The sequence below is a fragment of the Coregonus lavaretus genome, assembly GCF_964263955.1.
Source record: "Coregonus lavaretus genome assembly, chromosome: 7".
NCBI classification, from domain to species: Eukaryota; Metazoa; Chordata; class Actinopteri; order Salmoniformes; family Salmonidae; genus Coregonus; species Coregonus lavaretus.
The window spans coordinates 15,534,424-15,554,986 of record NC_139994.1 but is presented as its reverse complement, the minus strand read 5'-3'; the positions used below and the strand labels follow the sequence as shown (position 1 = coordinate 15,554,986).

General features: G+C 40.9%; 1 protein-coding gene across 1 annotated transcript; it reads left to right on the top strand.

The window, feature by feature from the left end:
- Positions 1–3,599: 3,599 nt before the first annotated feature.
- On the top strand, positions 3,600–19,836 carry LOC311131964 (ubiquitin-conjugating enzyme E2Q-like protein 1; the record flags this gene model as incomplete). Its single annotated transcript, XM_084165091.1, has 2 exons — positions 3,600–3,992; positions 19,705–19,836. Exons 1-2 carry the CDS (start codon positions 3,639–3,641, stop codon positions 19,834–19,836), a joined length of 486 nt encoding a protein of 161 aa, XP_084021217.1. The 5' UTR covers positions 3,600–3,638.
- Positions 19,837–20,563: the final 727 nt, after the last annotated feature.

The following is a 20,563-nucleotide window of genomic DNA, read 5'->3' as shown; positions in this document are numbered from 1 at the left end:
AAATATACAAAATATAAAATATACTAAAATACTTTGTAGGCTACTTAAGACAGCCTGTTTGAAGCCACTTTGTAATATAATAGCCTTAACATAATTCACACAATAATTAGGCTATAGGCTACACTAAATATATCCCCACCTCTCTTGTCCTGTTAGGATAGAACATAGACATGAATAACCCACAAAATAATTTAGAGGACCATTTATTTAAGTTTTGGAATTGGAATTTGGTTTAGGGTAAGTATGCATGAGTGGGACACTTTTTGGTAGATCGCTATTTAGACAATCAAAATCAGTTTACCACTACTCAAGTGATGTTTATTTCAATTAAGGTCTTATCTAAATGTTTATGATCAAACAACTTGATAATTTATTATTCACTAGATGCTACAACCCCTAAAAAAACATCACACCCATACTTTTGCTAAAGCATGGCTTTCAGTGTTAGTGGGACACTTTAGTAAATGAACTGGGACACTATTTTCTCATTCGAAATACATTAGTGTCCCACTTCACCTCACACTTGTCATGAACTCATCAATAAGACTTTGTAGAAGCTTGTAGATAACACACTCTCTGTTTTTATAATTTTGTGACAATAACCGTGACAATGCCCTTGGAAAATTGATTTGGGGACATTCCAAGCTCTTGGTGAAAATCTAACTAAAGGAGTCTGTACAGCTTTTACTTGATCCTGAAACACCTCTACTATCCCCCAAATTCTGTCCCCATTCATAAATGTAGCCTATTTTCTATCCTCCATTTCTTACATGTCAGGTGCTTGCTTCCTTTCTTTCTTTTCCTACCCTTATTAAACCCCCCTGATTCCTTCCACCATCTGTTTATTTGCTATATAGCATCTAAAATCGATTCAGATATGTTATGAACAACTAAAACAACATATTTCAGTGTATTTATAGAATATCTAATGAAGGAAAATACATTTAAATTGATTAAAGGTTCGTTTTGTGCATTTTTATAGCTGAAAAGGTCCCTGTCCCACTATTCAAGGACAATTCAGGGGAAGTGGGACAGTACTATAAATCTGATTTCCTAAAATATAATAACTGTTTACATGAATGGTTATTATATACTGAACAAAAATATAAACACAACAATTTCAACAATTTCAACAATTTTACTGAGTTACAGTTCATAAGGAAATCAGTCAATTGAAATAAATAAATTAGGCCCTAATCTATGGATTTCACATGACTGGGCATAGGCCCACCCACTTGGGAGCAAGGGCCCACCCACTGGGGAGCCAGGCCCAGCCAATCGGAATACGTTTTTTTCCCACAAAAGGGATTTTTTACAGACAGAAATACTCCTCAGTTTCATCAGCTGTCTGGGTGGCTGGTCTCAGACGATTCCGCAGGTGAAGAAGCCGGATGTGGAGGTCCTGGGCTGGCGTGGTTACACGCGGTCTGCGGTTGTGAGGTCGGTTAGAATGTACTGCCAAAGTCTCTAAAACGATGTTGGAGGCGGCTTATGGTAGAGAAATGAACATTCAACTTTCTGGCGACAACTCAGGTGGACGTTCCTGTAGTCAGCATGCCAATTGCACGCTCCCTCAAAACTTGATACATCTGTGGCATTGTGTTGTGTGACAAAATTTCGCATTTTAGAGTGGTCTTTTATTGTCTCCAGCACAAGGTGCACCTGTGTAATGATCATGCCGTTTAATCAGCTTCTTGATATGCCACATCTGACAGGTGGATGAATGATTTTGGCAAAGAAGAAATCCTCACTAAATGTAAACAAACTTGTGCACAACATTTTAGAGAAATAAGCTTTTTGTGCATATGGAACATTTCTGGGATCTTTAATTTCAGCTCATGAAACATGGGACCAACACTTTACATATTGTGTTTATATTTTTATTCAGTATATTTTAAAACACTACCAATAACTATTAATTGTAACACCAAAAGCTAGATTGTTGAATTATAATTGACAGAATCACAGCCTTGTCATTCTAGCGCAAGGTTTCATATGTATGGCTGTGTTTCATGAGTTTTAACGGTTCACCCCATCTAGGAAACCTGACCACACACACACACTACAATGACGTCACACTAACCCAAAACTATTTGTCCATGCACAGAACACATTCATGAACAACCCAATAACATTTGTTGTGCCTGGGTTGCAAAATTACCATAGTACAGTACCCTCAAACGAAAATGTACCACTACACCTGATGTCCCACTAATGCTGACATCACCCTGCTTTCTGAATTGATTGGAATTTAAATTGAATTGACCCCAGCCCTGAGGCATATAGGCCTCTATCACCGGAGTGGGAAAAAGCTCTTATGTATCGGCTATGATAGGATGACATTGGCTGAAAAGCCCAGCCCACTTTCACTCTCTCCTCTTTCGTCCACATCTAGCCCTCTCTCTCTCCACATCATTAACCATTCAAACCAGGTAGAGCGGCGGAAGCCAACCCATGTCTGGCTGGTCGTTCCTTTCCGCTGCTATTTGTGTGTGTGTGAACGCAGCGAGCTAACGAGGATTGTGTGAGTCCTCGCCAAGGATTAGCGGGGTTAACATTAGAGACAGTGTTGCGGCAGCTGCAGTTACATCAAAGGCTTTAGCTCGCTTTGTTGGATGGTAACCGTTTAATATCCCTCTCTCTCTCTCCACTGTAATAGCTGCTGCCAGTGCTACTGAAGAGTCGCCTTTTCGTCGCATAGGTTACACCGAGGACATTGGGGGTTTAATTTTTCCGAACGGACTTATAAATGGTAAATCGATGTGTATATTAAAATAGAGGTGGTGTGCTATGTGTGTATTATAACCGTTTATAAGAGGAATAACAGTGTATATGCTTATTTCAAAGCAGCTATCTATTCTGTACCCTATGTAGCCTATTGGATAATAGCAGAGATATTCAGCAGCCATTGATTGCCACTAGGAATGCAGTCAATTGCCACAACACAGTCAGTCCACTAGGCTACTATAGAATAGGATTATTTTATCTTCAGTGGCAGATTTATTAAACTGCAAATCGAATAGACAGCAGTTCATCGGTTTATTAATGGCGTGTGTGTTTTTTCAGTCGGACCTCGTCGGAATGATGCACTGAAGAAGGACTAGGCTACATGCAAGCGTCTATCCAGAGGCTGCAGTATAGCTGAGGGATTGCGGCACACGGTTGACGTTTTTTTACGGTTTCACCGTCCAACATCAGTGGTTGGCTATATAGGGAGAATCGTGAATCTCGATCGCCCTGCGCTCGGCGAAAACATAATGGCCACTCTACTGCGTAAAATCGGTCTGATTCGTCTTCACGACCGGGACACAGAGGACCCCAAGCATCACCAGGGCTCGCTAAAGGGGACCAAGGGGAACACCAAGAACAACACCAAGCAGCACTCTCAGACCACAAACGAGACCAACAACCTCCTCAGCACCCCCGAAATCAAAGCGAAGAAGCTGGACCAGCACAGCAGCAAGGACAAACCGTCCGTAAAGGATAAGCAACAGGGCAAGGACACCAAGGAGAAACAGCAAATGGGAGGCGGAGGAGGAGGAGGTGGGATCGGGGTTGGGAAATCAGCGACCAGTGCCTCGATACCATCAGTAGCCCCTCACCGGCAGCACTGCACCCAAGTCCGGACGAGAAGACTCATGAAGGAACTCCAGGAGATCCGGCGGTTGGGAGACAACTTTATAACGGTCGAGCTGGTCGACGACAACCTATTTGACTGGAACGTCAAGCTCCACCAGGTGGACAGAGACTCGGCGCTGTGGCAGGACATGAAAGAAACGAACACCGAGTTCATACTGCTGAATGTCTCTTTCCCCGACAATTTCCCCTTCTCCCCGCCTTTCATGCGGGTGCTCACCCCCCGGTTGGAAAACGGGTACGTGCTGGACGGCGGAGCGATATGTATGGAGCTGTTAACCCCCCGCGGATGGTCCAGCGCCTACACAGTGGAAGCGGTGATGAGGCAATTTGCCGCAAGTCTCGTAAAAGGGCAGGTGAGGATCTAGTTGTTTTATTAATGCATGGGTCTCTATCCTTCCCCGTCCCTTGTGCGTTTTGTTTTGAAACATGAGACGCAGTGGACTGTTAAGCCTAGGTGTTGAATATTGATACTTGACACTCATGCGCCATGCGTAATGTTTAGTGTACCCATACTGCGTAAAAGCTGTCAATGTAGTAGCCTACCCGTGTTCATATCTGTCAAACTTTGCAGAATCGGAATGGTGTTTGACTGTGATACAGATCTCATATAGGGAGCCCTATCTCTCCCCCATCTCAGAGAGAGATAGAGCGCGAGTGAGAGAGAAGCAGAAATATATCTACTCATTTCATTTTAGACGTGATTTATCTTTAGCTGTGATATTACGGCCGCCATTTCGCAGCTGTGCTCTGAATATTCTCTACTCTGTGTGAGATTTATATTCATCCTCCTACCTCCTCGTCGGAATGCATAATCCTTTATCACCTCCAGAAATCCTAACCGTTAGTGGGGAAAATAAATGGCTAACATAGAATGACAAGGTCACTCCATGTCATTTGATAAATGGCCAGATATGGAATAGATGTACATGGGAGGTTAATTTCCTCAAGCCTTCAGGAATAGTTTAAAGTCATATTTGAAAAAAATCTATTCATAATCATATTTAACAAAATACTTCAAAACAGGCCTATGAAATATACAGTACCAGTCAAAAGTTTGGACACACCTACAAATTCCAGGGTTTTTCTTTATTTTGACTATTTTCTACATTGTAGAATAATAGTGAAGACATCAAAATGATGAAATAACACATATGGAATCATGTAGTAACCAAAAAAGTGTTAAACAAATCAAAATATATTTTATATTTGAGATTCTTCAAAGTAGCCACCCTTTGCCTTGATGACAGCTTTGCACACTCTTGGCATTCTCTCAACCAGCTTAACCTGGAATGCTTTTCCAACAGTCTTGAAGGAGTTCCCACATATGCTGAGCACTTGTTGACTGCTTTTCCTTCACTCTGCGGTCCACCTCATCCCAAACCATCTCAACTGGGTTGAGGTCAGGTGATTGTGGAGGCCAGGTCATCTGATGCAGCCCTCCATCACTCTCATTCTTGGTCAAATAGCTCTTACACAGCCTGGAGGTGTGTTGGGTCATTGTCCTGTTGAAAAACAAATGATAGTCCCACTAAGCGCAAACCAGATGGGATGGTGTATCGCTGCAGAATGCTGTGGTAGCCATGCTGGTTAAGTGTGCCTTGAATTCTAAATAAATCACTGACAGTGTCACCAGCAAAGCACCCCCACACCATCACACCTCCTCCTCCATGCTTCATGGTGGGAACCACACTTGCGGAGATCATCCGTTCACCTACTCTGCGTCTCTCAAAGATACGGCGGTTGGAACCAGAAATCTCAAATTTGGACTCATCAGATCAGGACAGATTTCTATGGTCTAATGTCCGTTGCTCGTGTTTCTTGGCCCAAGCAAGTCTCTTATTATTGGTGTCCTTTAGTAGTGGTTTCTTTGCAGCAATTCGACCATGAAGGCCTGATTCACGCAGTCTCATCTGAACAGTTGATGTTGAGATGTGTCTGTTACTTGAACTCTGTGAAGCATTTATTTGGGCTGCAATCTGAGGTCCAGTTAACTCTAATGAATTTATCCTCTTCAGCAGAGGTAACTCTGGGTCTTCCTTTCATGTGGCGGTCATCATGAGAGCCAGTTTCATCATAGCGCTTGATGGTTTTTGCGACTGCACTTGAAGAAACTTTAAAAGTTCTTGAAATGTTCAGGATAGACTGACCTTTATGTCTTAAAGTAATGATAGACTGTCGTTTGTCTTTGCTAATGTGAGCTGTTCTTGCCATAATATGGACTTGGTCTTTTACCAAATAGGGCTATCTTCTGTATACCAACCCTACCTTGTCACAACACAACGGATTGGCTCAAACGCATTAAGAAGGAAAGAAATTCCACAAATTAACTTTTAACAAGGCACACCTGTTAATTGAAAGGTGACTACCTCATGAAAATGGTTGAGAGAATGCCAAGAGTGTGCAAAGCTGTCATCAAGGCAAAGGGTGGCTACTTTGAATAATCTAAAATCTAAAATATATTTTGATTTGTTTAACACTTTTTTGGTTACTACATGATTCCATATGTGTTATTTCATAGTTTTGATGTCTTCGCTATCATTCTACAATGTAGAAAAATAAAGAAAAACCCTGGAATGAGTAGGTGTGTCCAAACTTTTGACTGGTACTGTATATATAAAAAAATTTATATACTGCTGGTAGCCTAATGATTCATTGTAACCACATTGACCAAGCTTCATTCAGTCAGCCAGTAGCCTGTCTCCCCTCCACCCATCCTGTCCTCTCTGACAGTGACAGTCTGGACCGAGCAGAGCTCAGATTATGTAATCCAGACAAATTTGTTGTCAGATTCTGCAACACTGCAATCTGGAAGGCTGCTACATTCTAGAATTCACTTTAACCTGCTCTGTCATCAAATATTAAAATGTCCCTATCATTTATCATATTTGTAGACCTGCCATCTTATTCAATCAAAACACTGATGCATAAAAAACATAGAATTAATCATTTGAGCATTCTATGCCATAATGTTATTGATTGTCATTCCTTGCATCTAGCTGTTTGACTGGCGGTTTGCCCGTCACATGTGACATCATTGTTATGATAGAATTATGACAGTTTAGTTTAGTTTATTAGGATCCCCATGAGCTACTGCACATGCAGCAGCTACTCTTCCTGGGGTCCATATAAAATAAACAAATACATGACAAAGTACAGAACAGTAATAGACAAGAACAACATAAGATATTACATCAAATTCAAAAATATATAAAATATAAGAGTTATATATAGGAAAAAAGCCAATAGACAACAAAAATACAATTTAAACACTATTCATATATACATATTCATATTCTTATATACAGTACATTTAAATTAGATGTTTAGAAAGAGGAGAGGCGCTGTGATACAATATGTTTTTTAAAATCTATTATTTAAAGCTAAATTGCTTTTTGCCTGAGTAACCTCTGGCTGCAAAGCATTTCACGATGACAAGGTTCTATACATAACTGAGCGACGCATTAAATCTGTTTTTGGTTTGGGTACCATGAAGAAACCCATAGTGGCATGACTGGTGGAGTAGGTACAGTGCATTCGGAAAGTATTCAGACCCCTTGACTTTTTCAACCTCTGTCAGGTTGGATGGGGAGCATCGCTGCACCCCTATTTTCAGGTCTCTCCAGAGATGTTTGATCGGATTCAAGTCCGGGCTCTGGCTGGGCCACTCAAGGACATTCAGAGACTTGTCCCGAAGCCACTCCTGCGTTGTCTTGGCTTTGTGCTTAGGGTCGTTGTCCTGTTGGAAGGTGAACCTTCGCCCCCAGTCTGAGGTCCTGAGTGCTCTGGAGCAGGTTTTCATCAAGGATCTCTCTGTACTTTGCTCCGTTCATTTTCCCCTCGATCCTGACTAGTCTCCCAGTCCCTGCCGCTGAAAAACATCCCCACAGCATGATGCTGCCACCATCTTCACAACAACTTTGTCAATATAACCATGAACTGACCATAAAATGTTTTTTTTTTTGTTTGTTTGTTTTTTAGGGGGGGAAGATCAGCTTTAATATTGCAGATAGATTGTAACTTCCATCAATGTAATTGTCTGCATCACTTCCAATCCCCCATATGGTTTTTATCTCGCAAATACCTACAGTTGAAGTTGGAAGTTTACATACACTTAGGTTGGAGTCTTTAAAACTCGTTTTTCAACCACTCCACACATTTATTTTTAACGAACTATAGTTTTGGCAAGTCGGTTAGGACATCTACTTTGTGCATGACACAAGTAATTTTTCCAACAATTGTTTACAGACAGATTATTTCACTTATAATTCACTGTATCACAATTCCAGTGGGTCAGACGTTTACATACACTAAGTTGACTGTGCCTTTAAACAGCTTGGAAAATTACAGAAAATGATGTCATGGCTTTAGAAGCTTCTGATAGGCTAATTGACATCATTTGAGTCAATTGGAGGTGTACCTGTGGATATATTTCAAGGCCTACCTTCAAACTCAGTGCCGCTTTGCTTGACATCATTGGAAAATCAAAATAAGTCAGCCAAGACCTCAGAAAAAAATGGTAGACCTCCACAAGTCTGGTTCATCCTTGGGAGCAATTTCCAAACGTCTGAAGGTACCACGTTCATCTGTACAAACAATAGTACGCAAGTATAAACACCATGGGACCACGCAGCCATCATACCGCTCAGGAAGGAGACGCGTTCTGTCTCCTAGAGATGAACGTACTTTGGTGCGAAAAGTGCAAATCAATCCCAGAACAACAGCAAAGGACCTTGTGAAGATGCTGGAGGAAAAGGGTACAAAAGTATCTATATCCACAATAAAACGAGTTCTATATCAACATAACCTGAAAGGCCGCTCAGCAAGGAAGAAGCCACTGCTCCAAAACCGCCATAAAAAAGCCAGACTACGGTTTGCAACTGCACATGGGGACAAAGATCGTACTTTTTGGAGAAATGTCCTCTGGTCTGATGAAACAAAAATAGAACTGTTTGGCCATAATGTCCATCATTATGTTTGGAGGAAAAAGGGGAAGGCTTGAAAGCCGAAGAACACCATCCCAACCGTGAAGCACGGGGGTGGCAGCATCATGCTGTGGGGGTGCTTTGCTGCATGAGGAACTGGTGTTCTTCACAAAATAGATGGCATCATGAGGAAGGAAAATTATGTGGATATATTGAAGCAACATCTCAAGACATCAGTCAGGAAGTTAAAGCAAATGGGTCCTCCAAATGGACAATGACCCCAAGCATACTTCCAAAGTTATGGCAAAATGGCTTAAGGACAACACAGTATTGGAGTGGCCATCACAGAGCCCTGACCTCAATCCTGTAGAAAATGTGTGGGCAGAACTGAAAAAGCGTGTGCGAGCAAGGAGGCCTACAAACTTGACTCAGTTACACCAGCTCTGTCAGGAGGAATGGGCCAAAATTCACCCAACTTATTGTGGGAAGGTTGTGGAAGGCTACCCGAAACATTTGACCCAATTTAAACAATTTAAAGGCAATGCTACCAAATACTAATTGAGTATATGTAAACTTCTACTTCCAACTTATACATACTATATACATTTTATGTACACAGTCAATTTTACAATAATACTATTTTGTTCGTTTTTACTCCTGAACTTCCTCTACTCTCAACCTCTCCGATCATTTTCCTGATGTCCATCCGGTTTGCTTCTATATGCCATATCTTTCTAACTGTGCTCTTTCACAAAAGCTCTCAACCTATAACCTATATACTTATTATGGACACAGTATGCTTTACATTAGTTATCTTGTTGTTATTAGTTGTTGTTAGTTGTTATTAGTCCCATCCTTCAGCTCCATTCAACACCTCCCATCTATCTCTTAACACCATCCATATTGGATTTCTATTTGCCATATATTTTTCAACTGTACTGTGATGTTTCACAAAAGTTCTGAACCTTTTTATTCTCATTGCTTCTACAGATTGTGAATTAAAAATAAACATTTTTGCTAAAAGTATTATTATATTATTGATCAATTGACTATGACTTTTCAGATCACCCAGTAATGCTATCTGCAAGGTTAGCTCCAGGTAAATATTGCAATCCTTTAGCCATTCCTGGACCTGTGTCCAAAAACAAGCTACAAATGGACAGAACCAAAACAAATGATCTAATGATTCTGTCTCTTCACAGCAAAATCTGCAGAGCTGGGAAGATTGTATCCCCCATATAAATAACATTCTATTGGTAGCAAGAATTTTATATAATAATTTAAATTGAAAAATTCGAAGTTTTGAATCTGGCGTCATTTTGCGTATCAGTTCATAAACATTTGCCATGGAATCGGTACGTCAAAAATCTCTTCCCAACTATTTTGGAATCTATATGGGACATCTGTCAATCCTTTGGTCCTTAAATGAAACTGCTATACTTTTTTATTTATCACAATTTTCTTTAACCAATTATGTTCTTTAATGCAGGGCCGACAGACAAGTTCCTTACTTTTTCCCCCTTCCACTTTCCTTTTCCATTTTTGCGGTAATGCTGCAATTATTTGGTTGTAATTTTGGGTAGAGCAGACATTTCCATATGTTTTTGTTAGCTGCAGGTGCGACATAACTCCACCAGTCCTACCTATGATATCATTTACGAAGATTATACCTTTTTTAAACATTTTCTCAAAAGATTATGGTTTTTTATCAATTAGTATATTTGAGTTTAACCACAATATTTGTTGCATTATTTGTTCTGTCGTTTTTGGAGGATTAAATTGAAATTGCAACCAACTTTCTATGGCTTGTTTTAGAAATAGTGATATTTGGGAGATTATTTCCTTTTTTAAATAGCTGAAAGTGAGAGGTTGTAATCTGAATAAAGGGAAAAAGGCCATTCTTGAACATGGGGTGAGACAATCTACTAATTTGCTAGAGAACCAGTTTGGATTTAAGTATAACTTTTGTATGACTGAAGCTTTTAGTGATAGGTCTAATGCGTTAATATTTAATCATTTCTGTCCTCCGAATTCATATTCATAATACAAATAGGCCCGTTTAATTTTGTCTGGCTTGCCGTTCCAAATAAAATGGAATATATTTTTTTCTCATATAATTTAAAAAACTGTTCGCTAGGCGTAGGCAAGACCATAAGCAAATAGGTAAACTGTGATAATACTAAAAAGTTAATCAGGGTGATTTTTCAACAAATAGACAGCTCTTTACCTTTCCATGGTAGCAAGATCTTATCCATTTTTGCTAACTTTCTATTAAAATGTATTGGAGTGAGATAATATATTTCATTTGGGATATGTATTCCGAGTATATCCACATCACCATCAGACCATTTTATTGGTAAATTACATGGTAATGTAAAATTTTTATTTTTTAGTTATCCAATACGTAATATAGTACATTTATCATAATTTGGTTGTAATCAAGAGAGGTTAGAAAATGTATCTAGATCCTCTATGAGGCTGTGGAGGGATTGAAGTTGTGGATTTAAAAGAAAACATGAATCATCAGCGTACAATGACACCTTTGTTTTTAAACCCTGGATTTCGAATCCCTTGATATTATTGTTGGATCTGATTTTATTAGCTAACATTTCGATGGCCATAATAAATAGATATTCCGATAGTGGACAACCTTGTTTTACTCCTCTTGACAGTTTAAAACTCTCAGAGAAATAGCCATAATTTACTATTTTACACCTAGGGTTACTATACATGATTTTAACCCATTCTATAAGAGATTCTCCAAAATATAAATGCTCCAGTCGTACTTTATCAAATGCCTTTTCAAAGTCTGCTATGAATAGCAGGCCTGGTGTCACGATCGTCGTAATGATTGGACCAAGGCGCAGCGTGAAATGCGTACATCTTTTATTGAGTACTTACACACAGCAACAAAACAATAAAACGAAACGTGAAGTCCTCGGTCATAAACACAAACCTACACGGAACAAGATCCCACAAAAGACAAGTGCACAACAGGCTGCCTATGTATGGATCCCAATCAGAGACAACGAGCCACAGCTGTCTCTAATTGGGAACCACCCCGGCCAACATAGAAACACATAAACTAGAACAAGAACATAGAAAACGAAACATAGAACCTAACACCCAGAAACTAACACATAGAAACTAACACCCTGGCTCAACATATAAAAGTCCCCAGAGCCAGGGCGTGACACCTGGTTTCCCAGATTTTTCATAGTGTTCTATTGTTTCCAGTGCTTGCCTTATATTATCTCCAATGTATCGTCCATGTAATAAACTGTCTGATTAGAATGAATAATGTCCGACAATACCTTTTTAATTCTATGCGCTATACATTTTGCTAGAATTTTTGCATCACAATACTGAAGTGTAAGGGGCCTCCAATTTTTTAAATGGACTGGATCTTTATATTTCCCACTTGTATCCTGTTTCAGTAATAATGAAATCAGACCTTCTTCTTGAGTGTCTGATAATCTACCATTTACATTGGAGTGGTTAAAACATGCTAATAACGGTCCTCTGAGTATATCAAAAAAGGTTTGGTACACCTCGACTGGTATGCCATCCAACCCTGGAGTTTTCCCGGACTTAAAGACTTTAATTGCATCCAGAAGTTCCTGCTCTGTAATTTCACCTTCACATGAGTCTTTCTGTATGGCTGTTAATTTTACATTATCAATAGAAAAAAAATCCCTACAATTAGCTTCAGTTAGAGGAGATGGAGGCGACTGAAACAAAAACATATGCTTAAAGTACTTTGCTTCCTCCTTCAAAATATAATTTGGTGAATCATGGGTGACTCCATAATTTGTAACCAGTCTCTGTAAATTATTTTTGGTAGCATTTCTATGTTGAAGATTAAAAAAGAATATGGTCCATTTCTCCCCATATTCCATCCAGTTTGCTTTATTTTTTATAATATATTACACTTGATCTTTCTTGAATAACTGTCCATCCAATGTTACTCCTAGAAGTTCAGCTTCTTCAACTTGTTCAATGGTCACACCCTTTATTCACAACTCCAGTTGAGGTTTAGGTCTAAGAAAATGCTTTGAACCAAATACAATGCTCTTGGTTTTAGATGTATTTAAGACCAGGTTATTGTTAATTACCCATTCCGACACTGACTGTAACTCCTTGCTAAGAATCTCAGTGAGGTCACTGGCTGTGGGTGCTCACTGGCTATGTAGAGTGTGCAATCATCAGCATACATAGTCAGTTTGGCTTCTTGTAAGACAAGTGGCAAATCATTTGTAAAAATAGAGGGATACCGCACTGTACATATCTGATGTTAGACAAGCTTCCATTGAAGAATACTCTGAGTTATATTGGATAAGTAACTGTCCAACCATGTGATGGCAGGTTATGTAAAGCCATAACAAGTGAGTTTTTTCAATAACAAATTATGCTCAATAACATCAAAGGCTGCACTGAAATCTAACAATACAGCTCCAACTAACATCTTATTTTCCATTTATTTTAGCCAATCATCAGTCATCTGTGTCAGTGCAGTACAAGTTGAGTTCCCTTCCTTATATGCATGCTGAAAGTCAGTAGATAACTTGTTCTTTAAAAAATTGCATTGTATTTGTTCAAACACAATTCTCTCCATCAGTTTATTAAGAACAGGCAGCAAACTTATTGGGCGGCTGTTAGAGTCAGCAAAGGGTGCTTTACTATTTGTAGGTAGTGGAATTACTTTCGCTTCCTTCCACGCCTCTGGACACACACAATCCTTTGGATAAAGACATGGCAAATAGGGGTGGCAATACAGTCTGCTACCATTCTCAATAGTTTCCCATCTAGGTTGTCTTTACCTGGAGGGTTATCATTATTGATGGATAACAACTGTTTTTTCCACCTCTTCCACACAATCTTCACAAAATTCAAAACGGCAATCCTTCTCTTTCAGTATTAGATATTCCATACACAAATTTGAAGGTTCACTGTTCAATGTTGTCATTTCACTTCTCAGTTTGTCCAATTTAAAGGTATAATAATTATTGGCTATATCAAAAGGTTTTGTTATAAATGACCCATCAACTTCAATGAACGATGGCGATGAATTGGGTTTTCTCCCCATAATGTAATTTAAGGTGCTCCAAAGTCTTTTCCCATTGTTCTTTTATGTCATTTATCTTGTTTTGGTAATATAATTTATTATTTTTTTGTTAAGTTTAGTCACAACATTTCTCAATTGACAGTAGGTCAACCAATCAGCAGAGCAGCCTGACTTGTTTGCCATCTTTTTTGCATAATTTCTTTGAACCATACCATTTTTCAATTCATCATCGATCCAGGGGGCTCTAACAGTTCTCACAGGTAGTTTCTTAAGAGGTGCATGTTTGCGCATGACAAGAGGAACTTCTGTAAAAATGTCACCAGATTTCTCCTCAACGACCATCTTTGATGATGTAACTCAATTTCAGTTGAATTCCAGTTGACATTGGGTCATGCAGTTGTTATTATAGGCCTACTAATTGTATGAATTATGAGAGAGGAAGAAAAATATGCTTAGTCTAATGGACAATGTAAGGCTGGGGTTACACAAAGCAACTTTCAAGCAATTTTAGTTGCAGTTGCAGGTTGCAAGTGACATAATCTCAAGCAACTTTGCTGTTACAGGTAGCAACTCAAAGGCGATAAAAATTGCATGCAACAGCCAATCAAATTGAAGCTGCTTGTTTCAGAATTCTAAACTCACACCATGTCATCTGCTGCATTACGTTGTGGTTTCACAAATTATTTGTTTATCCAACCATTTGGTTATTGTAACAGCAAGGATATAAAAGAAATGCAGCCTGTATAATTTAGCTAGCTAGCCAAAATTACATCGCAAACACCAACACAGCTCGCTAGCTAGCAATGAGCTAACCAAGCAAGCAGTGAAATAAGCTAGCTATCACAGTCAATGGTGGACAATTTCAGTTGAAACTTGTCAGTTGAAATTGATTCACTTCGAAATTACATCTATTGACTGCTAAACCATGTACAATAATTTGTATACATATCCTGTTGTGCTAATCTCTGTTCTGTCAACCCTGATCATGGGTTGTGCTGCGCAGCACATGACAACTGGTTCGGAATTCCAAACCTTCGAATGGATCATGGGACAGAAGTGTTGTAATTTTTACCCCTTTTTCTCCCCAATTTTGTGATATCCAATTGGTAGTTACAATCTTGTCTTATCGCTGCAACTCCCCAATGGGCTCGGGAGAGGCAAATAACAAAAATAATTAACAACTGGGGATAGAACAAAGTGTAAAGATGAGAAAGTATGAATTTATTATCAAAATGAAAATATACCCGAAAACATGTTATTTTTTACCAGTATATGTGTGCTTTAGTATTGTTTTCTTTGGCAACTGTGTATAAGCGGGAAAACACCTCCATTCTGTACATTACCTTGGAAAAATTAACTCTGTGTCGTCTATTATTTCCAAGGTAATGTACAGAACATCTGCGTTTATCCCTTACATATACACTGAGTGTACAAAACATTAGGAACACCTTCCTAATATTGAGTTGCACCCCCTTTTGCCCTCAGAACAGCCTCAATTCATTGGGGCATGGACTCTACAAGGTGTCACAAGCGTTCCACAGGGATGCTGGCTCATGTTGACTCCAATGCTTCCCACAGTTGTGTCAAGTTGGCTGGATGTCCTTTGGGTGGTGGACCATTCTTGATACACACCGGAAACTGTTGAGCGTGAAAAGCCCAGCAGCGTTGCAGTTCTTGACACACTTAAAACGGTGCGCCTGGCACCTACTACCACCCTCTGAAAAGCACACATACACAATCCTTCTTTAACCTGTCTCCTCCCCTTCATCTACACTGATTGAAGTGGATTTACAAGTGACATCAAGAAGGGATCATATCTTTCACCTGGATTCACCTGGTCAGTCTATGTCATGGAAAGAGACAGTGTTCTTAATGTTTTGTACACTCAGTGTAGTAGATATCATTTCAAATTATTCAGTTACGTTGACACATATGATGTGGTCACAATCATAAATGCATGGGCAATGTAAGGAAGCATGCCCGAAGGGATCCATAGGAAAGACATCAATCATCTAGATTGGTGTTGGTCACATCATCTCAAATATTTAATTTATACTTAATATATTTATAATATAATACGAGACAATTTGACCCTAATGATGCATTGTGAGCAGCAGCAGCTGTGGGCTAGTTTTTATCATCTCCATCCCACTGCCGGAGGCCTGAAGCCTGTGAAGGAGACTCAACAAACATGGCTGCCACTGGAAATGCTCTCCCAGGGAACTGGTGATAATTATTTAGCTTCAACTGGGAAATCTTTCCCTTCAGAATTGCAGTTAAATGCTGATCAATCAATCACATGCACAAACACGGTAGCCTACACACACACACACACACACACACACGCATCTTGATTAGCATTAAAAAAAAAAAAAATCTTATCTGTGATTACGCTCTGATGGGGAGATAGAAAGAGAGTGAGAGAGAGAGAGAGGGAGAGAGAGAGAGAGAGAGAGGGAGAGAGAAAGAGAGAGAGAGAGAGAGAGAGAGAGAGAGAGAGCGAGATCGAACAGCTCTGCAGTCAGTGTACACTAATTACATCCCAGTGCCTTCCTCCTCCAGTTTGCTAATGAAAACAATATTGATTAATTATGCAAGTGTGTGCGTGCGCATGCGTCTTTGCTTGTGCGTCTGTATGTGTATCCTGATTTCCCATGTGATTGGTTTGCCACATCAAATGTGAAACTAACACAGTAAGTCCTACTCTAATGCTACTGGCACTACTACTCTGTGGTTCCTGTGGTGGTCCTGCTTGAGATATAAATAATTACCTCCAATAATAACGATCTCCTGCATGGGAGGATGATGTAATTACTGAGTAGAAAGACAATAGATTCCTATGGTTTCCCCATGGCTGTGAATTAGACTAGATTGAAGTTGAATGAAAAAAAGTGCTGGTTCTTTAATTTTACAGTACCAGAGTTCATATCTTAGAGTGAATATTCTATAACTGGTACTCAAGCAGTAGAAAATGTGAGGTGCACCGCTCCAATTCAAGCACTGCATGGTTTTTAGAATCAGTGCTTGATTCCAGTGCATGTATTTGCATATTGCAATACCAGTACATCTATTTACATATTGCACATGAATCTCCACAGTCAACAACAAGTCTTCAGTGATATGTTGTCGTGTTGATAATATGTCCTGCTCTCCAGTCCCATAGCATTAATTATTTATCTTGATCCTGTTCTCTGGCACATGTAGCCAGGCGTTACACAATCATCCCAAGCCCAAATCCTCTTCCCAAGATGCACTGGGGCCCTGAGCGGAGCGCCCGCCGCCTGGCCCATTGACTGATCTCCATTCACAAGATTACCCATCAACCACTTCACTTCACATGACAAGTGTGACAAGTGTGTGTCCCACTGAACGTGAGCAAGCGAGGGAGATAAACAATGACAGATACTGTAGTGTACAGCCTCAACACCCTCTGGATGTAAATACAACCTCACCAAGACGTCCTCACGCACGCACACATGCACGCACGCACACACGCACGCACACACACACACACACACACACACACACACACACACACACACACACACACACACACACACACACACACACACACACACACACACACACACACACACCTGTCCTCTCTCTGACTCTCTCTCTCCCTCCCTCCCCTCTCCTCCCTCCAAACACTAGATAGTTAATTAAAGCTCAATTTTCTTTTTAAAATCTCAAATCACAGAGCTTTTAGAAAGGCTGCATTTTCACCTCACTGAGCTCATGAGTGTACTCTTTCTACGCCCCCCCCCCCTCTCTCTCTCTCTCTCTTTCGCTCTCTCTCTCTCGCGCTCTCGCACTCTCACTCTCTCTCTCACTCTCTCTCTCTCTCTCTCTCTCTCTTTCTCTCTCTCTCTCTCTCTCGCTGTTATTTCTGTCTCGTTAAGCGTCAGTCTGCCCGGACATGCCCTGAGGCAGGAATGAGTTATTTCAGTCCCTAGTCTGTCCACACACACACACCACCACTACAGCCTGTCCCCTGACATACATAGGCACCCTGGCAAGGGGGAAGGAAATTCCCAGTGCACAGGTCAGACAGGGGACGGAAATAATCGTCACACAGCCAAGGGGAAGGAAATAACGCAGCGGTGGCTAGGGGGACGGAAATAATCGACACACGTTAATGGAGTGTGCCAACCGATGGAGTGATATTGTTGATTGATGTAATGTAAACAATATGGTAGTCAGTCTCTACATTTCTCTCTTCCAGGCAAGGTGGATTAGGGGAAATAAGGCCTATCTCTTAAATGGCTGTGATATCCAGTTTAATTCAATCAGTGCAAGACAATTCAGGAAATTGGATCGAATTGAATTGGTTAATTGGTCATAATTAATGAGGTTTTAGAGTTTCTGCTGTGCATACGTGCGTGCGTGTGTGTGTATTGTAATTGGTGTAGTAATAGTTGTGTGTTAACCAGTGGCCACTGGCCAGTCTCCCTCTAGTATCAATCACCATGGTAATGACACATCTCGATCGCCATGGCAACCTCTTTCCATGGCAAAGATGGCTATTTTGAGGCACAAACCATGTCAGGTTGTAACCAATGATGTATATAAACCCTGGATTGCTGATGCTATTTAATGGCCATTGGTATTGGCACTCCCTAGTAGGAGCAGTCCTCCATAGGAATGAATGGAATTCTACAAAAATTCTCAATTGCATACTCCTCGTGTCCTCTCTCCTCTCTCCTCGCCTCCTTCTCAAAACCCATTGGATGAGAAAGCCAGAGGTCCCTCCCCTCTGACCTTCTCCTCCAATGGGTTTTGAGAAGGAGGCGAGGAGGGCGGAGAGAGGACGCGAGGAGCATACAATTGAAATTATCCCTATAGTGGGCCTACCACTCTAACTTTTGAGACAGAGCCTTAGTCTCTTTGTGTGTCTCCTCTGTGAGACAGGAGAAAGGTCTCTCATCCTGAGCTGATGATCCTCCAGTTCTTATTATGTTCATGTTCTAATCTGTCTGAGTCACTGAGTCTCATTAACCAGCTCAGTCAGACATGGAAACTGTGTTCCTAATCACCTGACCACTCAGCATTATGACCTCATCCTACTCATCCCCAGCATCCTCAAGACACAAAATGGCCGACCAGACACACAAGCCCTTAATTTGACACTAAATTGCTGTATCTGAAACAGTCTCAAGTTCCACATGTAGTGCACCACTTCTGATCAGAAATGACATCCTAAGGTAATGCATAATATAAGGAATAGGGTGCCATTTCATATGCAGACAGAGTCAGCATCGTGCACTACTTTTCACCAGAGCCTTACGGAGATTTGGTTGATCCCTTTGACCCAAAATGACCGTCTAGACACAGTAGCCGCTTGTTTAATACATTACTTTTTAATGGGGTTTGAGTGTGACCAATGGAAACTGATTTACCGTGGTGGTGGAAAGGAGCCATTCTGGCCTGTGTTCTCTCAGCACTTCTCTCTCTATCATTCTCTCTCTCTCTTTTTCTCCATGCATGTGTGTACGTGGGTGTGTGAGTTGACTCCGACACGTTATGCTCCAGAGGTGAATCATAAATTAGATTATGTAATTTAAGACAACACACAACGCCTCCAAATGCAGAATCAGCCATGCGTCTTATATTAGCTTTAGCATGGTTGTTATTGTGGCACTGAGGCTAAATAGAAAAAAAGATATGATAAAGTCAGGGACTTTTTGTTGTGTTATTTTGTTCTCCCACCCACACAATGCTCTTTAGAGAAGACTGAGCCCCCCTGTTGCTAAGAGATCAATGAGCTTTAGTGTCACATGCAACGCCTACACTCTATTTCTCTCTCTCTCTCTTTTCTTTTTCTTCTCTCCCACATATATTATTAGCCTTTGTGTGCGAGGAAAATACAGTTGTTGCTTTTTTTTTTACCAAGATGGAAGATGGTGGTTGGGTGAAAATACGTGAGGTGTTGAATGCAGATGTACTGTACTCATTATCTCTCTCTCTTTCTGCATGGTTATATCTCCATAGTATCAGTGATTGGTTGAGGCGATAAATGATTACTGTACTAATCATGTCTCTCTCTCCCTCTCTCTCTCTCCCTTTCTCTCTCCGTAGGGGCGTATCTGCAGGAAAGCAGGGAAGTCTAAGAAGGCGTTTAGCCGCAAAGAGGCGGAGGCCACCTTTAAGAGTCTGGTGAAAACCCACGAGAAGTACGGCTGGGTTTCCCCCCCTGTGTCTGACGGCTGAGGAAAGAGGTTGGCCATGACGCTAGCTAGCCATGCTAACCACGACGCACCACACCACGCGAATTCAACTCCTCCTCCTCCTCCTTCTCCTTCTCGACCCTACAGCTCCACCGCTCCAGTTGTTTTTATTTTTATTTTTTGTTGTTTTGATCACCTCACTGAAACTCTTCAGAAGAATGAACGAACGAACGCTCGTCATCGAGGTCTACTTCTTCACTTTGCCGATCATTGCCATCATCAAGTCGTCATTTCTCCACCTCCCTCCAGTGCTGCACTCCTCTGTCCCTCGTTCCCGTTCCCTCCCTCCTCTTTCTCTCTCTGCGTTTATCCTTCCTTCGGCTGAGTAGAGGGTTCAGAGCGAGGTGTGTGTGTGTGTGTCAGCGGAGGGTGTGTCAGTGGAGTGTGTGTCACAGCGGTCCATGGATTGGGTTTCCGACACGCACACACACCCACACGCACACACTGAGGGACATTCAGACAGACTGTGTGTAGATCTGCGGAAAGACTGTGAAAGACTATTGAGAAGAGGGAGATGTATCCCCCTCTCCTCTCCCCCTTTACCCCACACTCCCTGCTTACCTTCCCTCCCCTCCTCCTCTCCTCTTCTCCTCTCATCCCTCTCTCCAAGCTGACACCACACTACGCTGAACTGTGGTCAAACTTTCCATCCCCTCTGCCTGCCTGAACATTTACATACAAACCAGCCTGTTGATGTTTAATAGACTGGT